Source organism: Pan paniscus, chromosome 10 (assembly GCF_029289425.2).
Source record: "Pan paniscus chromosome 10, NHGRI_mPanPan1-v2.0_pri, whole genome shotgun sequence".
Lineage (NCBI taxonomy): Eukaryota > Metazoa > Chordata > Mammalia > Primates > Hominidae > Pan > Pan paniscus.
This window is the reverse complement of record NC_073259.2, coordinates 42,228,588-42,244,816: the sequence shown is the minus strand read 5'-3', so window position 1 is coordinate 42,244,816 and position 16,229 is coordinate 42,228,588. Positions and strand designations below refer to the sequence as shown.

The 16,229-nt window shown below is 43.4% G+C and overlaps 1 protein-coding gene across 2 annotated transcripts in view; it reads left to right on the top strand.

Annotated features, from left to right (window-relative positions):
- Positions 1-989: 989 nt before the first annotated feature.
- Positions 990-16,229, top strand: part of ACVR1B (activin A receptor type 1B) — a 45,722-nt gene continuing 30,482 nt past the window's right edge. Inside the window, exon 1 of one of the 2 annotated variants that reach the window (XM_063593055.1) lies at positions 990-1,172. In XM_063593055.1, the coding sequence (XP_063449125.1) occupies positions 1,082-1,172 (91 nt within the window). In that variant the 5' untranslated portion in view covers positions 990-1,081. The remainder of the gene's footprint in view (positions 1,173-16,229) is intronic. The other variant, XM_034935815.3, reaches the window with a different exon arrangement.

Below are 16,229 nucleotides of genomic sequence, written 5' to 3'. Positions count from 1 at the left end.
TTTAGAAATTATTGAAATGTTAAAAGTAAAAAAATTATGGCAATAACTACTGTTACTATTGGGTAAATATCCTTCCAGTCTTTTTTTCCTATAAACACATTATCAGTACAATTTGAATAATACTGTAAAGTGTTGCATTTTTCTTTTTTAATTTAACATTATCTTGTAAGCATTTTCTCATGTCAATAGTTTTTGTAAACAGGATTTTAAATTACTAAATAATGTTCCATCATATGGATGGGCCATAATTTAACATTTTCTATTATTGTCTACTTAGTTTCTACCTTTTTTACAATGATAAATATACAGTTAACATTTTTCATAAACATCTGTCCTCTTATTATTTCTTGAGGACAGGGGACAATACTGGGTAAATGGATATGAAGATTTTAAGGCATTTGATGCATAATGCCAATTGTTTACCAAAAGGGTTCTACCTACCAGCCCAATCAGAGTGCCTCACACGGCACCCTCACCCATACTGTCATCAATAAAGAGCCTTGCTATGTTCTGAAAAGGCGCGTGCCGCGATTCCATCACACAGGCTGCCGCGTCCAGAGGATGGCAGGGGGCAAGGCGAGGCAGGGAAACCAGTTAGGAGACCGCGGCGATGATCCCAGGGGACGCGCTGGGGGCTTGAGGCTAGGCGCAGGGATGGAGCAACTGGAACACGCACGGGATTCGTAGAATATTCGACAGGGGCGGGGGATCGACTCTGATAAGATAATTCTGCGCTGCGTGGGGTGCAGGAGAGGGAGGAGACTGCACGTTCGGCTCCGGCCTCCTCCGCGCCGGGCTCGGCACCGATCCGCGAGGTTGGCCGAGGCGTGAGCCCCGCCCACCCCTTTAACAGGGACACTCCCCTTTAAGGCGGGCGCCCGCGCGCGCCCCGGCCCCGCCCTTCGGGGGCGCGCGCGGCGGCCGCGGCGCCGGCTCCGCCGGGAGCGCACGTGCAGGCGCCGGGCGGAGGAGAGGGAGGCGGGAGCCGGGCCGCGGGAGGAGGGGAGGCGCCGGGGGCGCGCGCGCGCGCGCTGGGCGCTGCTGGGCTGCGGCGGCGGCGGCGGCGGCGGTGGTGGTTACTATGGCGGAGTCGGCCGGAGCCTCCTCCTTCTTCCCCCTTGTTGTCCTCCTGCTCGCCGGCAGCGGCGGGTCCGGGCCCCGGGGGGTCCAGGGTGAGTCCTGGGACGGGGGGCGGGGGCCGGGATGGAGAGGGCCCGGCAAGGGCGAGGCCTCGAGCCGCGGCCGCTGGACTACAGCGCGCCCCCTCCCCACGCGCACAATATGGCCGGGTGGGGGGCGCAGAGGAGTCGGGGTGACCCCCAGTCAGCTTCCCCGATCTCCGAGGCGCGGCCGCCCGGCGGCGACGGAGCTCACGCCGGGCCCCTGGGGACCCGAGCCCTGTTCCAGGCGGAACTGGATTCGGGCAGCTCTCAGGGGTCGCGCTCCCAGCGCCCTCGTGTTCCAGAGAGGGGAGTCTGAGCCTCCAGCTCCAAGATTTGGAGGTCCGTGGTTTCTGCCCTTCACCGTGTCCAGGGGCGGGGGGCTTTCTTCCCTCCCTCCAGGTGCTCCTGGGGGGCGTCTTTCTCCCGCCAAGACTGCGGGGTTCGGGCGGTGGGGTCTTAGCCTCTCCGAGGGATCCTGATGTTGAGAGCCCGCGCACCTCAGACTGTAGGGGAAGGGGTCTCTAACCTTTCCTTCAGGTCCTGCACTTGGCGTGTTTCTTCCCCTCCCTCCACTGCCTCCCTAATGTTCTGGGAAAGGGAGTCACATTTCCCCTTCACTCAATCCCTTGAGTTCAGTGGGGCAATCCCCCCTCCGCCCTCCGGCACTCATGCCCCGTGGAGGCTATTTGGAGGAAGTGGGACGAACAGGCCCCTAAACCTTTTTGGAGCCTGGCTTTGGAATCCCTAACCCTATGGAACCGAGTTCCCCAAGGGTTGATGTGAATCTAGGTGTATTTGCTTTCCTCCTCGCCTCCCCCACCCTACCCCGGGGGGCCCATTCAGTTAATCACTTTGTGGATGCCTTTCAGGTGAAATCCTAGAACCTGTCTCCAAACCCCCAAGATTATTTAAAGATCCCACCACTGGACTGTATTCCCGGCCCTTGGTCAGTACTTATTTACCTTCCTACACGATGCCTCTTCCCAGCCCGCCCACCCTCACACACCCCTTACCTCCCAATCCCCACAGTCTGCGGCTCGCCTTATACCACCCCCACTCTCCTCTCTGTAGAAGCGGGTACCTTTTTGCGGGACACTCCGCTGGCTGTGTTGTTTTTGAGGCTTTGGGGGCTGAGAAGAGCAGATGAAACCCTAAAATATTTCATTTAAGAGAGTCTTGGCGAATGTGTTTTGGCCTTGGGGTAGCAGATGAAGGTTATATTTGGCAGTTATATTGAAGCGATTATTGACCCACAGATGGATCTGGGAGAGATGATCAGGATTGTATTCGCTCCTGATGTACAAAGCCTGATGCTTTGACTTCTCAGCAGCCCCTAACCTTCCAGCAGTGGGAGATAAAGTGTGTTCTGTGGCTCTCTTCTCTTACTCTAAAAATAATGATTCTCAGGTGGGTTCAGTCGTCTTTAATAAACCAGACAGTCAAGAAAAGACACCATGCCACTTTGGAATCTCAAAAACAAGTTCATTATCTCCGGCTTTGATATTTGTTCCCAGTGGTGGAGCCTGTGCAGCGGGGTCTTTGTTCACGGGCTAATGCTTCTCCTAAGCACCTCGTGTGTATTCTTCGGCCTCACTGCTCTGTGGCTTAGGTATCTGTGCTGTGGGGTTTGAGAAACATGGTGAAGGTGTATGAACAGAGCTTGACATTTGTGGTGAGATAATGATTTGCATGAATAAGGATGTTCGTCGGGCCTTATTAAGGGCCATGTTTTTGGAATGTGTAACATAATGTTCTCTACTGGGTAGTAAAAAAAAAAAAAAAGGGAGATTGAACCTCTAGGTTTGTCATTTTATGTGTGTATGTATAAATCTTTAAATCCTCATATAGGAATTTTTATCCTGCCCCTAATATATCCAGGATTTTTAACAGTCATTTCCCTGCTGATTTGATGTAGTGTTTGTGGGGTTTTTCTGGTTGTGAGCCTAGTTAAGAATGTTTGATAATCCAAGTGGTTCTGAATGGGGCAGAGTTCATTTTTTTGTAACCTTCCTAAAATGGATGTTTGTGGGGGTTAAGGTAGGTGAGTAAAATAGGGAGTTCGTTTCTTTTTTTGGTAAATTGGAAATTAGGTTGTGTGTCCAGCAAACATTCTCCAGGGCCTTTAAACTTCTTGGCCAGACACTACAGTTTTTTCCAGGACACGTCTAGTTGCCAATAGTGCATGCTATGGAGACCACTGCTGCAAAGGGCTTAAAGTAAAACGTCAGTTCTGGGAAAATAGAGGCTGTGGGATAACAAGAAGTTGATTTTTTTCCCCTCCCCTGCATTTCCTATATAGTGCTCCCCTACGTGGGCTGGAGGAGTGACAGAGCCAGACAGCTCTGATGCCTGATACTTGGACTTGATGTGAGGGGCAGTAAGGGATAGGTGTTTCTATTAATTAATGAATTAACTAGGACTTAGTAAAAGGCCAGTGATAAGGAGAATGAGTTTCAGTTAGAAATAGCATCCGTTTGATAGGTGTACATGTTTTAAAGCCTGGCTTTGGAATTTTCACATTTAAAAATGTAAAATTGAGTTAGTAGCAGGAGAACATGACATTCATTTCTTAAGACAAAAGCAACAAGAGAGATATTTGACATTCTCATAGGAACATTTTGAAATTTTGTGAGCGGACTAAAAATCTAATTTCAAGCCAAGCCTTGTAATTTTGTTGAGTGGACATGGATTTTAAGTACAGTGGAAGTGCAGTCTTGTAGAGACCTCTGATTAGTTTTGTTTAAACAGCTCCTGGAACAGATGTGATAAAACATATTAAAATGGCTACTCTGGTTAAAGGTTAAAGCCAGATGGAGGGAGGAGGCTGGTTTTCAGCCCTAGAACTTAGCTGCCTTACAAGTTGTCCTTGAACAAGTAACTTAACCTTTCTGTGACTGCCTCAGTTTTCCCTCTGTAAAAATAAGGAAATATTTTGTGTCACTCTTATTGGGACATTTGTGAGACTGACTTACTGATAGCCAGTTGGCGGGGAGGTATTTTTAGACACAGTTTCTGACTTCAGTGAATAAGCAATGCTGGGTTACTTTTTTATCTTAAGGAGCAGAAAAACATACTCTGTGATTGATAGACGTACAGCATGTCACAGTGTGGTTATTTTCTTTTTGTGCTTTTTTGTAGACCCCTTTCAGATTTCCTCAAGTTAATTTCTGTCTCTGGCAGGCTCTTACATCGTCGACTAGGCAGCATACCTGTGCTAATCAAAGACAGTCTGGAGGGAGTGACCTGCTTTAGGCTTTATTGGTTTGGCAACGTTTTAATTCTTACGCAACTCTGGGTATGTTTATGGCACTATGTAAATGTTACATAAGAACATGGAGGCTGAGAAGTGGCCAGAATGGTGACTGTGAACACAGGAAGGTTAGACTGAGGACTTTTATCCAAAAGGACCTTGGGAATCTGCAATCAGTACAGGAAGAACCTGCACTTATTTTCCTCTAAGAACCTTTTTAGATGATTATGTCTTTCAGGTGGACTGCTGTGTTATAAATAGGTTTATTCTCCACCGGTGAGCTAATTGTAACCTTGCTACCAAAATATGAATCAGTAAACGATGAGATGTGCTGCTTCTTCCAGCATGTCCTGTTGAAGCTGCTTGTTGCATTTTGGAACATGAGTTGAATTGGGTTGCAGTCTGTTCTCATAATAGCTGAGGAGCACAGGGTGTTGAGGTGGAATGGAATTATCAGTTCGTGGTGCTTTAGGTCATCTTAATTTTTGAAGGTTAAATTAGAATACTGAAGTGGCTCTTTATAATTTTGAAATCTCTATTGTTTACTGTTCAATTTTTGCTCAGAGTAGCAGTGAACATTAATTCTGGGATCTCGCCTGTTTGTCTTCAGTTCTTGTGTTAGCTGTTGTTGTAGGAGTTGGTGTAAGAGGGTCTTAATCTCATTTTCCTCTCTGTATTCATAAAAAGGGAATCCTGGAGTCCTTTCTCACCAGTGCTGCTGATGCTGGACATAACTGCAGGCAGCCACAGCCCATCAGTTCCACTTGGACTGGGAATGCGGGAACCTTTTAAGTCCAACTTACATTTCTCTCACTCTGCAGGCACTGCCTCATGGCCAGGTTCAGATACCTGCTCTGAGTTTCTGTTCTCAGTTTTTCACTCTCATGCAGGTTTAACTTGAGCTTTGGCTTCAGAGGCACCATTTCTGTCCATGTCTGCTCTCTCTCCTCTGTTATGGAGAAATGGTGTGCTAAGCAAAAATATGATTTCAGAGAGTATCTTCCTTTCCTTTACTCTGTAGAGTTGCCATACTTTGGTTTAGCTGTGAAGTTTCCATCCCAGGCAATCTTTATCTGCTCTCTAGGGTTCAGAGACAGTGCCACTTTAGGCAACTCTGGGCTTTTTGGTTTTCTTTAGTGTCCACCCAGTCTTAAGCCTGCATTTGTCTCCCTAAATATTTTGAATTTAGCATAATGAAAGTAACTGCCTTTCCCTTTAAACCATAACATCACCCCTAATATTTACACAGTTAACATATAGGAGATTTCTTTATTCATTGGATTGGGTATGTGCCTGGAACAGTTTTTGGCATGGGGAAATAACAGAGAACAAGATGAACAAAAGTCCCTAAATCTCTATTATGGAACTTATAATTGCAATGGCTTAGACTGAAAATAAATAAGTAAACACAATTATCAGTCCATGAGTGCTGTGAAGAAAATAAAACAGGATGCTGTGCCATAGTGTGCCTGGAGCTGCCACTTCACCTCTCTATCAGCTTCATTGTTTTATCTGTAAAATGGGGCTAATACAGTCTTGTTATTTGTGGTAGTTCCATAAAGTTGAATTGTAGAACTGAATTACCAAATCTTCAACCATTGCTCCTAGGGGAAATACAGGGCTAGGTTCCTGCGAGCCTCTGGTCACTTTTTCAACCTGTCAATACATAACCTTATTTTATGTGTTTCTTTTTTTTTCTTTTTTTGAGACAGGGTCTTGCTCTGTTGCCCAGGTTAGAGTCCAGTGACATGATCTCACTCACTGCAGTTTCTGCCTCCCAGGCTCAAGCAATCCTCCCACCTCAGCCTCCTGAGTAGCTGAGACCTCAGGTGTACACCACCAAACCGGGCTAATTTTTGTATTTATTTACTTTTTGGTAGAGACAGGGTTTTGACATGTTGCCCAGGCTGGTCTTGAACTCCTGGGCTCAAGCAATCCACTCACCTGGGCTTCACCTGCTGAGATTACAGGTATGAGCCACTGAACCTGGCCTGTTTTATGTGTTTCTGTTTATTTTTATTTTTAATTTTTATTTTTTTGAGACAGTGTCCTGCTCTATCACCCAGGCTGTATAGTACAAGAGTGTATCATAGGCCAGGCGCAGTGGCTCACGCCTGTAATGCCAGCACTTTGGGAGGCCGAGGCAGGTGGATCATGAGGTCAGGAGTTCGAGACCAGCCTGACAAACATGGTGAAACCCCGTCTCTATTAAAAATACAAAAATTAGCCGGGTGTGGTGGTGTGCCTGTAATCCCAGCTACTCAGGAGGCTGAGGCAGGAGAATCACTTGAACCTGGGAGGCAGAGGTTGCAGTGAGCCGAGACTGCGCGACTGCACTCCAGCCTAGGCAACGGAGTGAGACTCCGTCAAAAAAAAAAAAAAAAAAAAAAAAGCCAAAAACATCATAGCTCACTGCAGCCTGAAACTCCTGGGCTCAAGGAATCCTCCTTTGTCAGCCTCCCAAGTGGCTAGGATCACACGCACATGCCACCATACCCGGCTAATGTTTAAATTTTTTGTAGAGATGGGGTCTCACTTGTTGCCCAGGCTGGTCTCAAATTCCTGGGCTCAAATTATCCTCCTGCTTTGGCCTCCCAAAGGGCTGGGATTACAGGCCTGAGCTACCATGCCTGGCTTTGTTTCTGTTTAAAGACACCTTATTTAATATATATTGTTGGTTCATTAACATTGAACTTTACTGACAGCAGCACTATTAACTCATGCCTGAACTAAGCTTCTCTAACATGTATTTTCTCTGTGAGGCATATCACTATCTTCTTGCACTTAGGAACTCTAGACAGCACTTCAGCACTACTTGTGGGGGACCATTTTATACAGCAAAATCATCAATGAAAAGCATGACACTAAATATACTGCAGAAAGGATAACTTGTTTACAGTATGCCAGCTGAAACAAGAAGGCAGGGTGTTGCCTTGTTTGACCTCAGTTGGGAACGCATGTGGTGGGTGTTTCAGATGTTTCACTATTCTGTGCATGGCTGTCAGTGAGCAGGAAGGTACCATGAATGTTGATATTGGGGTTACAAATAAATTTGCATTAACCATATTTTGTTAGAACTGTATACAAAAGTGGTAGAAATAAAATTGTAGAATTTCACTAAACCAGAATTTTAATACATGTAGTTAGAAGTCCCATTTCCAGACTGCAAACTAAACATATGCATGTTGAGTACCTACCATGGTGATCTAGGGCAGTGGTCGCCAATCTTTTTGACATCAGGGACTGGTTTCGTGGAAGATAATTTTCCCACAGGGGAAGTAGGGGCGATATGATTTTGGGATGAAACTGTTCCACCTCAGATCATCAAGCACATCAGGCCGAGGTGGGTGGATCACCTGAGGTCGGGAGTTCAAGACCAGCCTGGCCAACATGGTGAAACCCCATCTCTACTGAAAATAAAAAATTAGCCGGGCATGGTAGTGGCAGCGCATGCCTGTAATCTCAGCTACTCAGGAGGCTGAGGCAGGAGAATAGCTTGAATCCGGGAGGCGGAGGTTGCAGTCAGCCGAGATCACGCCACTGCACTCCAGCCTGGGGAACAGAGTGAGACTCCTCAAAAAAAAAAAAAAAGAAAAAAAAGATCATCAGGCACATCAAGCATGTTAGATTCTCATAAGGTGCATGCAAGCTAGATGCCTCGCATGCGCGGTTCACCGTAGGTTTCCCACTCCTATGAGAATCTAATGCCGCCGCTGATGTGACAGGAGGTAGAGCTCAGGTACCCGCCTGCCACTTACCTCCTGCTGTGTGGCCTGGTTCCTAACAGGCCGTGGACCAGTACCCGTCTGTGGCCCCAGGGGTTGGGGACCCCTGATCCAAAGGGTCCCTTGACACATATTTATTGAGCACCTGTCATATGCTAGGCATTGTTACAGGTGTTAGGGATACAGTAGTAAACGAAAGGAGACAAAATTGCCTTCTCTCAGAAAGCTTACCTTCTGCCAGGTGAGGTGGACAATAAACAAAAGTATGAAATGTAAAGCAGTTGTGCCTACTACAGTCCACCTTCTGCTCCTCACTCCCCCAAGATTCCCCATGTTTGGTGTACACACACCTGCTTCAGGTATTCAGTCAAATGCTAGTCTTTGTAGATAGAATTAAGGTCTCAATCAGTTGACCTTTAGCCATCTAAAGGAGGTTATCATGGTGGGTCTGTCCTGATTGAACTAGCCCTTTCAAAGCAGAGAGATTTCTCAGCTGATTGCACAAGAGGAAATCAGATGTTCCAGCTGGCTTGGAAGCAAGCAGACGTCCATGTTGTGAACTGCCGATCCCAACAGCCACATGGCAAGGAACTGCAGGCAAACTCTAGGAGCTGAGAGTGGTTCCCAGCTGACAGCTAGGAGGAACATGGGGACCTCAGTCCTTCATCTGCAAGGCAGTGGATCTTGTCAACAACCAGTAAGCTTGGAGGAGGACCCAATCCTAGATGAGAAGGCAGCCCTAACTGGCACTGTCCATGCTGTGCCTGGACTTCTGACCTGTAGGAACTGTGAAATAGTAACTAGGTGGTGGTTTAAAAAATGTATGCATTGGGTGGGGGTGAGTCAAATGGTGATGGTGAAAATAGGTAAAGCAAGAGAGGGGAATAATGAGAAATACCCCACGATAGGCATGAGGGTACTTGAGACCTGGTGCCCAGCCATCCCATCACTCACATATAAAAATAAATCCTTTGACCACATGTGGCTTTCATCTGACTATAACTTTTTTCTAGATATTTGTGAGTGGAGGGGAGAGGGGATTGTGGATGCTTTGGAAATAAGTTTTTTAGGTGCTTGGGATGTTTGAGTTGAGGAATCTGGGAATTGAAGTATTTTCTGGGTTTTTTTTTTTTTTTTTTTTTGGTGATAGAGGACTCACCTTGCCCCACATCCTTGTATATTGCTTTGGTATATGTTTGCATATTACCTTTTATACCTTTAGAAGATAAGATTGAATTGTAATCAGTCAGTGTTCATTTCTGATATCCAGGATGTGCCTAGCACCAAGCTGAATGCTGAGAGGGATCCTGAGGAAAGAGTCTGTCCTTGCCCTTTGGAAGTTTACACACAGAGACCGGCCACAGTGGCTCATGCCTGTAATCCCAACACTTTGGAGAATGAGGTACAGGGGATCGCTTCAGTCCAGGAGTTTGAGACTAGCCTGGGCAATATAGTGAGACCTCGTCTCTACAAAACATTTTTAAAAATTACAAGGGCTTGGTGGCGTGTGCCTGTGGTCCCAGCTACTTGGGAGGCTGAGGTGGGAGGATAGCTTGAGACCAGGAGATTGAGGCTACAGCAAACCATGATTGCACCACTGCACTCCACCCTGGGTGACAGAGTGAGATCCTGTCTCAAAAAAAAAAGTTTACACACAAATGGACTTTTTTTCTGCTTGTTGGAACTACCACAAACTATGAGGAGTTCAGGTGACAATTGTAATAAAAGCATCTGATTTGCTGAATGTTTACTATATACTAAAGTATTATGCTAAGCACCTGTGTTGTATCATTTACTCTATGTAGTTATTCTTTGAGGGGCTAGGGGCTCTTATTCCCATTTTACAGATGAGAAAACTAGGGCATAGAGAAGTTAAGCAGTGGGTCCAAAGTCTATCCAAGTCCAAAACATGTGCTCTAAATATTGTACTGTACTATAAACTGTGAGTACTGTAAAAGTGACCTTCTAACCAGGCTCTCTGCCTTCAATCTCCCATTTGTTTTCCATCCTACGGCTAGATCTAACTTTGGAAATGCACCCTGTTTGTCTGACCTAGAGGTTGTGTGGCTTCTAGGATCAACTCTAGACCCCTTAGCTTAGCATTGCAATCAGTTTCATCTGGTCTTAGTCTCCCTGACTCTTCTTGCCTTTGGCTGGAACCTTGGCATTGTTCGAACTGTCAATTTACTCTGAACCCAGTATAGCTAATATTTTTTCACAGCCCTTTGCTTTCCCTTTTCCTTTTCTCTGGAATGCTTCTCCCTACTTCTCTTCCTAGCCAAACCCAGCGTCCTCCAGTGTGGACCTTCGTCCTCTTGTGTTCTCCCGGTCAGTGATTCCATCCTCTCTGCTTTTCCCCTCAGCCTGTATTGGTAGTTGGAGTTGCACTGTTTATAGTTGTCTTCTCCTCCCACTCTCCATGCCCAAAGAATTGGTGCGGGGAGCTGGCTTATTTGTTGTATGGCTTCGGCCTGCACAGAGCCTTTCATGTTTCAAGTACTTAATAAGTTTGTTTAATTGAATTAATTCATTTCTTTTCCATCCTCTCAGTAAAATCCTAGGTAAATAATTCCAATTCTGTTTTGCTCTAATGTTATTATAATCTTGTATATATAGTATTTTAAACCTACTCAAAAAATGCCGCAAACATTTGTGAGTTACTTGGAACATCATAATCTCTCTTTCTACCTCACCTCTTTCATCTCTGTTTATCCTACCACCTACCCATTTTATTCCAGCCAAATGAACTTGATCTCTCAACCTCATTAGTTTTATTCTCAGTTTGGCTGATTTCTTTTTTCCTTTTCCATTGTCCCAGTTGCCTGAAACAATCATTCCTATCCCTCTTCTCACTCAAAACTGTGACATACACGGTCTCCTCTCCATTCGTCCATACTATAATAAATAGGTCAGGAAGAAAATACCAGGGATAAATATCCTTCCCTGCTCTATTGAGCCAGAAGTATGTTTATTCAGACTCAACAAAGAAAACAGTGGTTTTACATGTTCATCATAAACTGATATCAAAGGAGAAATGCAATTTCCTGATTGTCTAAATATGACAGCTGAGTCTGTACACATAGGTCCCAGGAACATTGGACACACTCCCTCATAATGAGGCCCACTCATTTCAGTCTTACCTTGACATTCTCTTGGGCAGCAGGTGGGCCCTTGCTAGATGTTCAGGTATTTACAGTCAGCCATAAATTAAGTTGCAATGACAGGTCTCCTTAGCATAAACATCAAACGTCTCTTCTGAGTGAGAACAAAGCTTTCATTCTCTAACTGAGACTTAAGGTTGAACTTGTTTAAACAGCTCTCTAGGGCTGGGTTTGTCTCCAAGTAGAATGTCAGAAAGGCAGTTTGTAGAATGGATATAGTGTGGAGCTGGCTTTCCAAACACCTTTCTCTTATGCAAACCCCATTCCAAGACCTTTTCCCAGATTGGAATTAAATACCAAGCTTATCAAGTGTCTTATTGTTAAATCTGTGTTTCTCCCCACCCCCCCACCATACAAATAGTTTCCTTTATTAAGTCAGTTATATTTTTTCATAAGTACTTTTTACCAGTACATTTGTTGTTGTTGTTGTTGTTGTTTTTCTGTATACCACCATTGGCACCTATAAAATTTGACTTTATTATGGCTCGTGAGTACTTGAAAGCTTTTTGTTTTAATGTATTTTTAACATCTAATTTTGATGATTGTAAAAGGTGAAAATGTAACTTGGGTCTTTTTTTCTTTTAACCAAATAGCATGTGATTGCTTTACTGCTGCAAGATTTTTCTATTTAGGCTAGTTAGAACTTTGCTAGTACAGTATCAGTTCCTAGTTATTGCCTTCCTGCCCCCCAAGAAAGCCACACATTGCCTCTATTTTGTGAACAGTTTAGTGCCGTTTTTTAACCTGATTCAGATTTTCATAAACATTTTGGCAGTTGTCTAGATCAGTAGCTATTAACAATTGTCTTTCTTTTTAAGACAGTGGAACTCTTAAAAATGAAAATGTAGAAATATATATAAAGTGAGTAAAAGCTGAGCAACTCTGGCAGAGGCCCCTCTGCCCCTGAAATTATTAGGCTGAGATCTGTTGAGTGAGGTTTATTGAGCACAGTGCTATTTGCCAGGTGCTGTACTAGATACCAGTGAGAAACTGTTGAAAAGGACACTGGTTTCCTCTTTGTGAGTTCAGAGATTCCCGGACACGGTGGAGAGTCTAGAAATTCAGGAAGAAGATAGTTTGAAAAACACTGTAGTTTTTTTTTGTTTTTGTTATTGAGATCATATTGTATATGTTGTTTGGCAAATAGGGATTTATGGTAGTAGTTTTAAATTGTAGCAAAATACGTATAACATAAAATGTACTATTTTAATTGTACAATTTAGTAGTGTTAAGTACCTTCATAATGTGCAAACCATCACCACTATTTTTTAATTTTAATTTTTATTTATTTATTTATTTTTTATGTATTTATTTTTTTTTTTGAGACAAAGTCTTGCTCCGTCACCCAGGCTGGAGTGCCATAGCATGATCTCAGCTCATTGCAACCTCTGCCTCCCAGGTTCAAGCGATTCTCCTGTCTCAACCTTCTGAGTAGCTGGGATTACAGGCATGCGCCACCGTGCCCAGTTAATTTTTTGTATTTTTAGTAGAGACGGGGTTTCACCATGTTGGCCAGGCTGGTTTCGACTGTAAGTGATCCACCCACCTCGGCCTCCCAAAGTGCTGGGATTATAGGCATGAGCCACCATGCCTGGCCGACATTTCATATACATAGAATCTTAATGTGTGGCTTCTTTCATGTAATATAATGTTTTTGAGTTTCATCTATATTATAGCACGTATCAATAGTTTCTTTTCAGGGCTGAATAATATTCCATCATAAATATACCACATTTTGTTCATTCATCATTTGATGGACATTTGGGTGGTTTCCACCTTTTGGCTATTGTGAATAGTACTGTTGAGAATATTCATGTACAAGTCTGTGTTTAAACATTTGTTTCAGTTATTTTGTGTATATGCCTTGTAGTAGAACTGCTGGGTTATAGGGTAATTCTAGATTTAACTTATTAAGGAACCATCAAGCTTTTTTCCACAGCAGTTGTACCCTTTTATGTCCCAGCAATGCACCAAGGGTTCCAGTTTCTCTAAATCTTCACCAACACTTATTAAATTTCTTTTTCATATTGTTATGGCCTTCCTAGTGGATATAAAGTAGTATCTCATTATGGTTTTGATTTGCATTTGAATTTGCAATACATTAGAGATGATGTTTGAACATCTTTTCATGTGTTTGCAGGCCATTTGTATATCTTCGGAGAAATGTCTGTTCAGGTCTTTTTCCAGTTTTGTTGGTTTTTTAAAAATTATGTTTTTTAGAGAAGGGTTCTTGCTCTGTCACCCAGGCTGGAGTGCAGTGGTGTATTCTTAGCTCATCGCAGCCTTGAACTCCTGGGCTTAAGAGATCTTCTTGCCTCAGACTCCTGAATAGTTGGGACCGCAGGCATGCACCACCTTGCGTGGCTCCTGTTCAGTTTTTAATTGGGTTGTTGTTGAGTTTGAAAAGTTTTTTATATATTCTGGATTCTAGACCATTTTCAGATATAGGATTTGCGTATATTTTCTCCTGTCCATTGTCTTTTCATTCTTTTGATATTGCCCTTTGATACACAGAGGTTTTTAATTTTGATGAAGTCCAGTTTATCCATTTTACTTTTGTTGCTTGTGCTTTGGTGTCATATCTGACAGACCATTGCCAAATCCAAGTTCATGAAGTTTTACCCCTCTTCTGAGAGTTTTAGAAGTTTAAGTTTTAGTTGATATATTTAGGTCTTTGATCTATTTTGAGTTAATTTTTGCACATGGTGTTAGGTAAGGGTCTGACTTCATTCTTTTGCATGTGGTTATCCATTTGTTCATCATCATTTTTTGAAGAGACTTTTCCTCCCCCCTGTATGTTCTAAGCACTCTTGTTGAAAATCAGTTAATCATAGATGTATGGGTTTATTTCTGGATTCTCAATTCTGTTCTGTTGGTTTGTATGTCTATACTTAGCACCATTCTGTTTGATAACTGTAGCTTTGTTGTAAGCTTAAATCAAGAAGTATGAGTCCTCCAACTTTATTTTTTTTTCTCCCAAGATTGTTTGGACTATTCAGGGTCACTTGCAATTCCATATGAATTTTGGGATCGGCTTTTTCATTTCTGGAAAAAAACAAAAAAAAGGCCACTGAGATTCTGATAGGGATTGTATTGACTCTCATCTGATGTATATAATTTACATATATGATCATATGTTTACTCTATGTGTAATTTATGTTGGTGGACAAGTTCGGTTCTCAGTTTTTCAGTATCAATTTGCAAAAAGAATTCCTTTTGAAAAATAGTATGCCTAAGAAACCCTGGAGGAATATACATCAAACATGTAGTAGTAATTATCTCTGGGGCAGGAATTAGAGGGGCTGTCAACCTCTACATTATATATTTCTGTGGTGATTGAAGTTCTTTTTAAACGAGGAAACATGGATTAATTTGGTAAGCAGGGGGAAAAAAGCTAGTAAAGATAAAGTATATTTAAAAAAACCCTGATATATGATACTCATAATAGCACAACTAACATTTATAGTTTTGGACCCCCCCACCAAGTAGAATTCCTCAAAATGAAATATTAGAATTGAAATGCTTAGTAGCAAGTAAGAGCTTTGATGTATTTGATTCAGTGTCAGCAGCTGGGTGGGAGGACAACCAGTAGGTTGGAGATACTAGAGTACAGACCTGTGGGGAGGATGCGGCTGCATCAAAGCACAATGGGAGGTAGAAGCTTTACTAGATAAAGACAGTACCATGTGAGATCGCTCAGCGAGATCCTTTCCTTATATGGATGGTATAGTTGGGCTAGGATAGGTATGATGCAGACCATCTGACTGGGATAATGAGCTTGGAGAAGCCACAGAATTAGGCCGGACGTCTGTGATTAGAGACTGATTATCCAAACACGAACAAGAGAGGAATAAAGCAGTTTTGGTTAAGAACCCATCCTTAGGATACGCGGTCTTAGAACTACTTAAGGAAATACACTGAATTTGATCTTGCATGTTGGATGAAATCGATTACAGACTAAATTTCAAGTAGTCTGGAAGAGGGAATACTTAGTCTTTTCTAGACTAAAGATGTGTGTGTGCCAGAATCTGTGTAGCTAATGGTGTTGGGTTGAGGAGGGGAGTGTGGAGATAGAGGGAATACCTACACAGGACCTGGAAGAGTAGAAGAGGAAAATACTACTAAAAAAAAAAGAAAGAAAGAAAAAAGAATTAACATCACAAAAAGAGACAACTGGAAGTTCTGTGCCTTGTGAGGGATGGTAGGGATGGTATTCATCACTTGTTAGTATTCTAGCCAGAAATTTGAGCCTGAATCAGAACAAACCTCTAACTCTAGCTAATAGCTTATAGAAAATACAGAGGAGAGAGGAACATGTTAAATGACACCTTGGAGAGTCAACCCAAAAAATCCAGAATGTGGGAAGCTGCAGGACAAATGGCCTAGATTCTTCAACAGATAACTTGCAAGGAAAAATAACAGCGCAAGGGGGAACCTATAGATTGAAAAAGGTTTTAGGAGATCTCTTAGCTGAGTGCAGTGGAAGAACCTCATTTAGATCTGGATTTTCATTTTATTTTATTTTTGAGGCAGAGTCTAGCTCTGTCACCCAGGCTGGAGTGCAGTGATGGAGTCACAGCTGACTTCAGCTTCAGTCTCCTGGGCTCAAGCAATCCTTCCACCTCAGCCTCCTGAAGAGCTGGGACGACAGGCATGTGCCACCACACCTAGCTGATATGTTTACTTTTTGTAGAGACAGGGTCTCACTGTGTTGCCCAGGCTGATCTCAAACTCCTGAGCGCAAGAGATCCTCCCACCTCAGCCTCCCAAAGTGCTGGGATTACAGGTGTGAGCCACCGTGCCCTTCTTGGATCTGGATTTGAGCCAGTTGTTAATTTTTTCAAGGTAATAAAGGATTTTTGAACACTGACTGGATATTTGATTATATTAAGGCTATTATTGTCAGTTATTTTAGGTATGATAATGATAT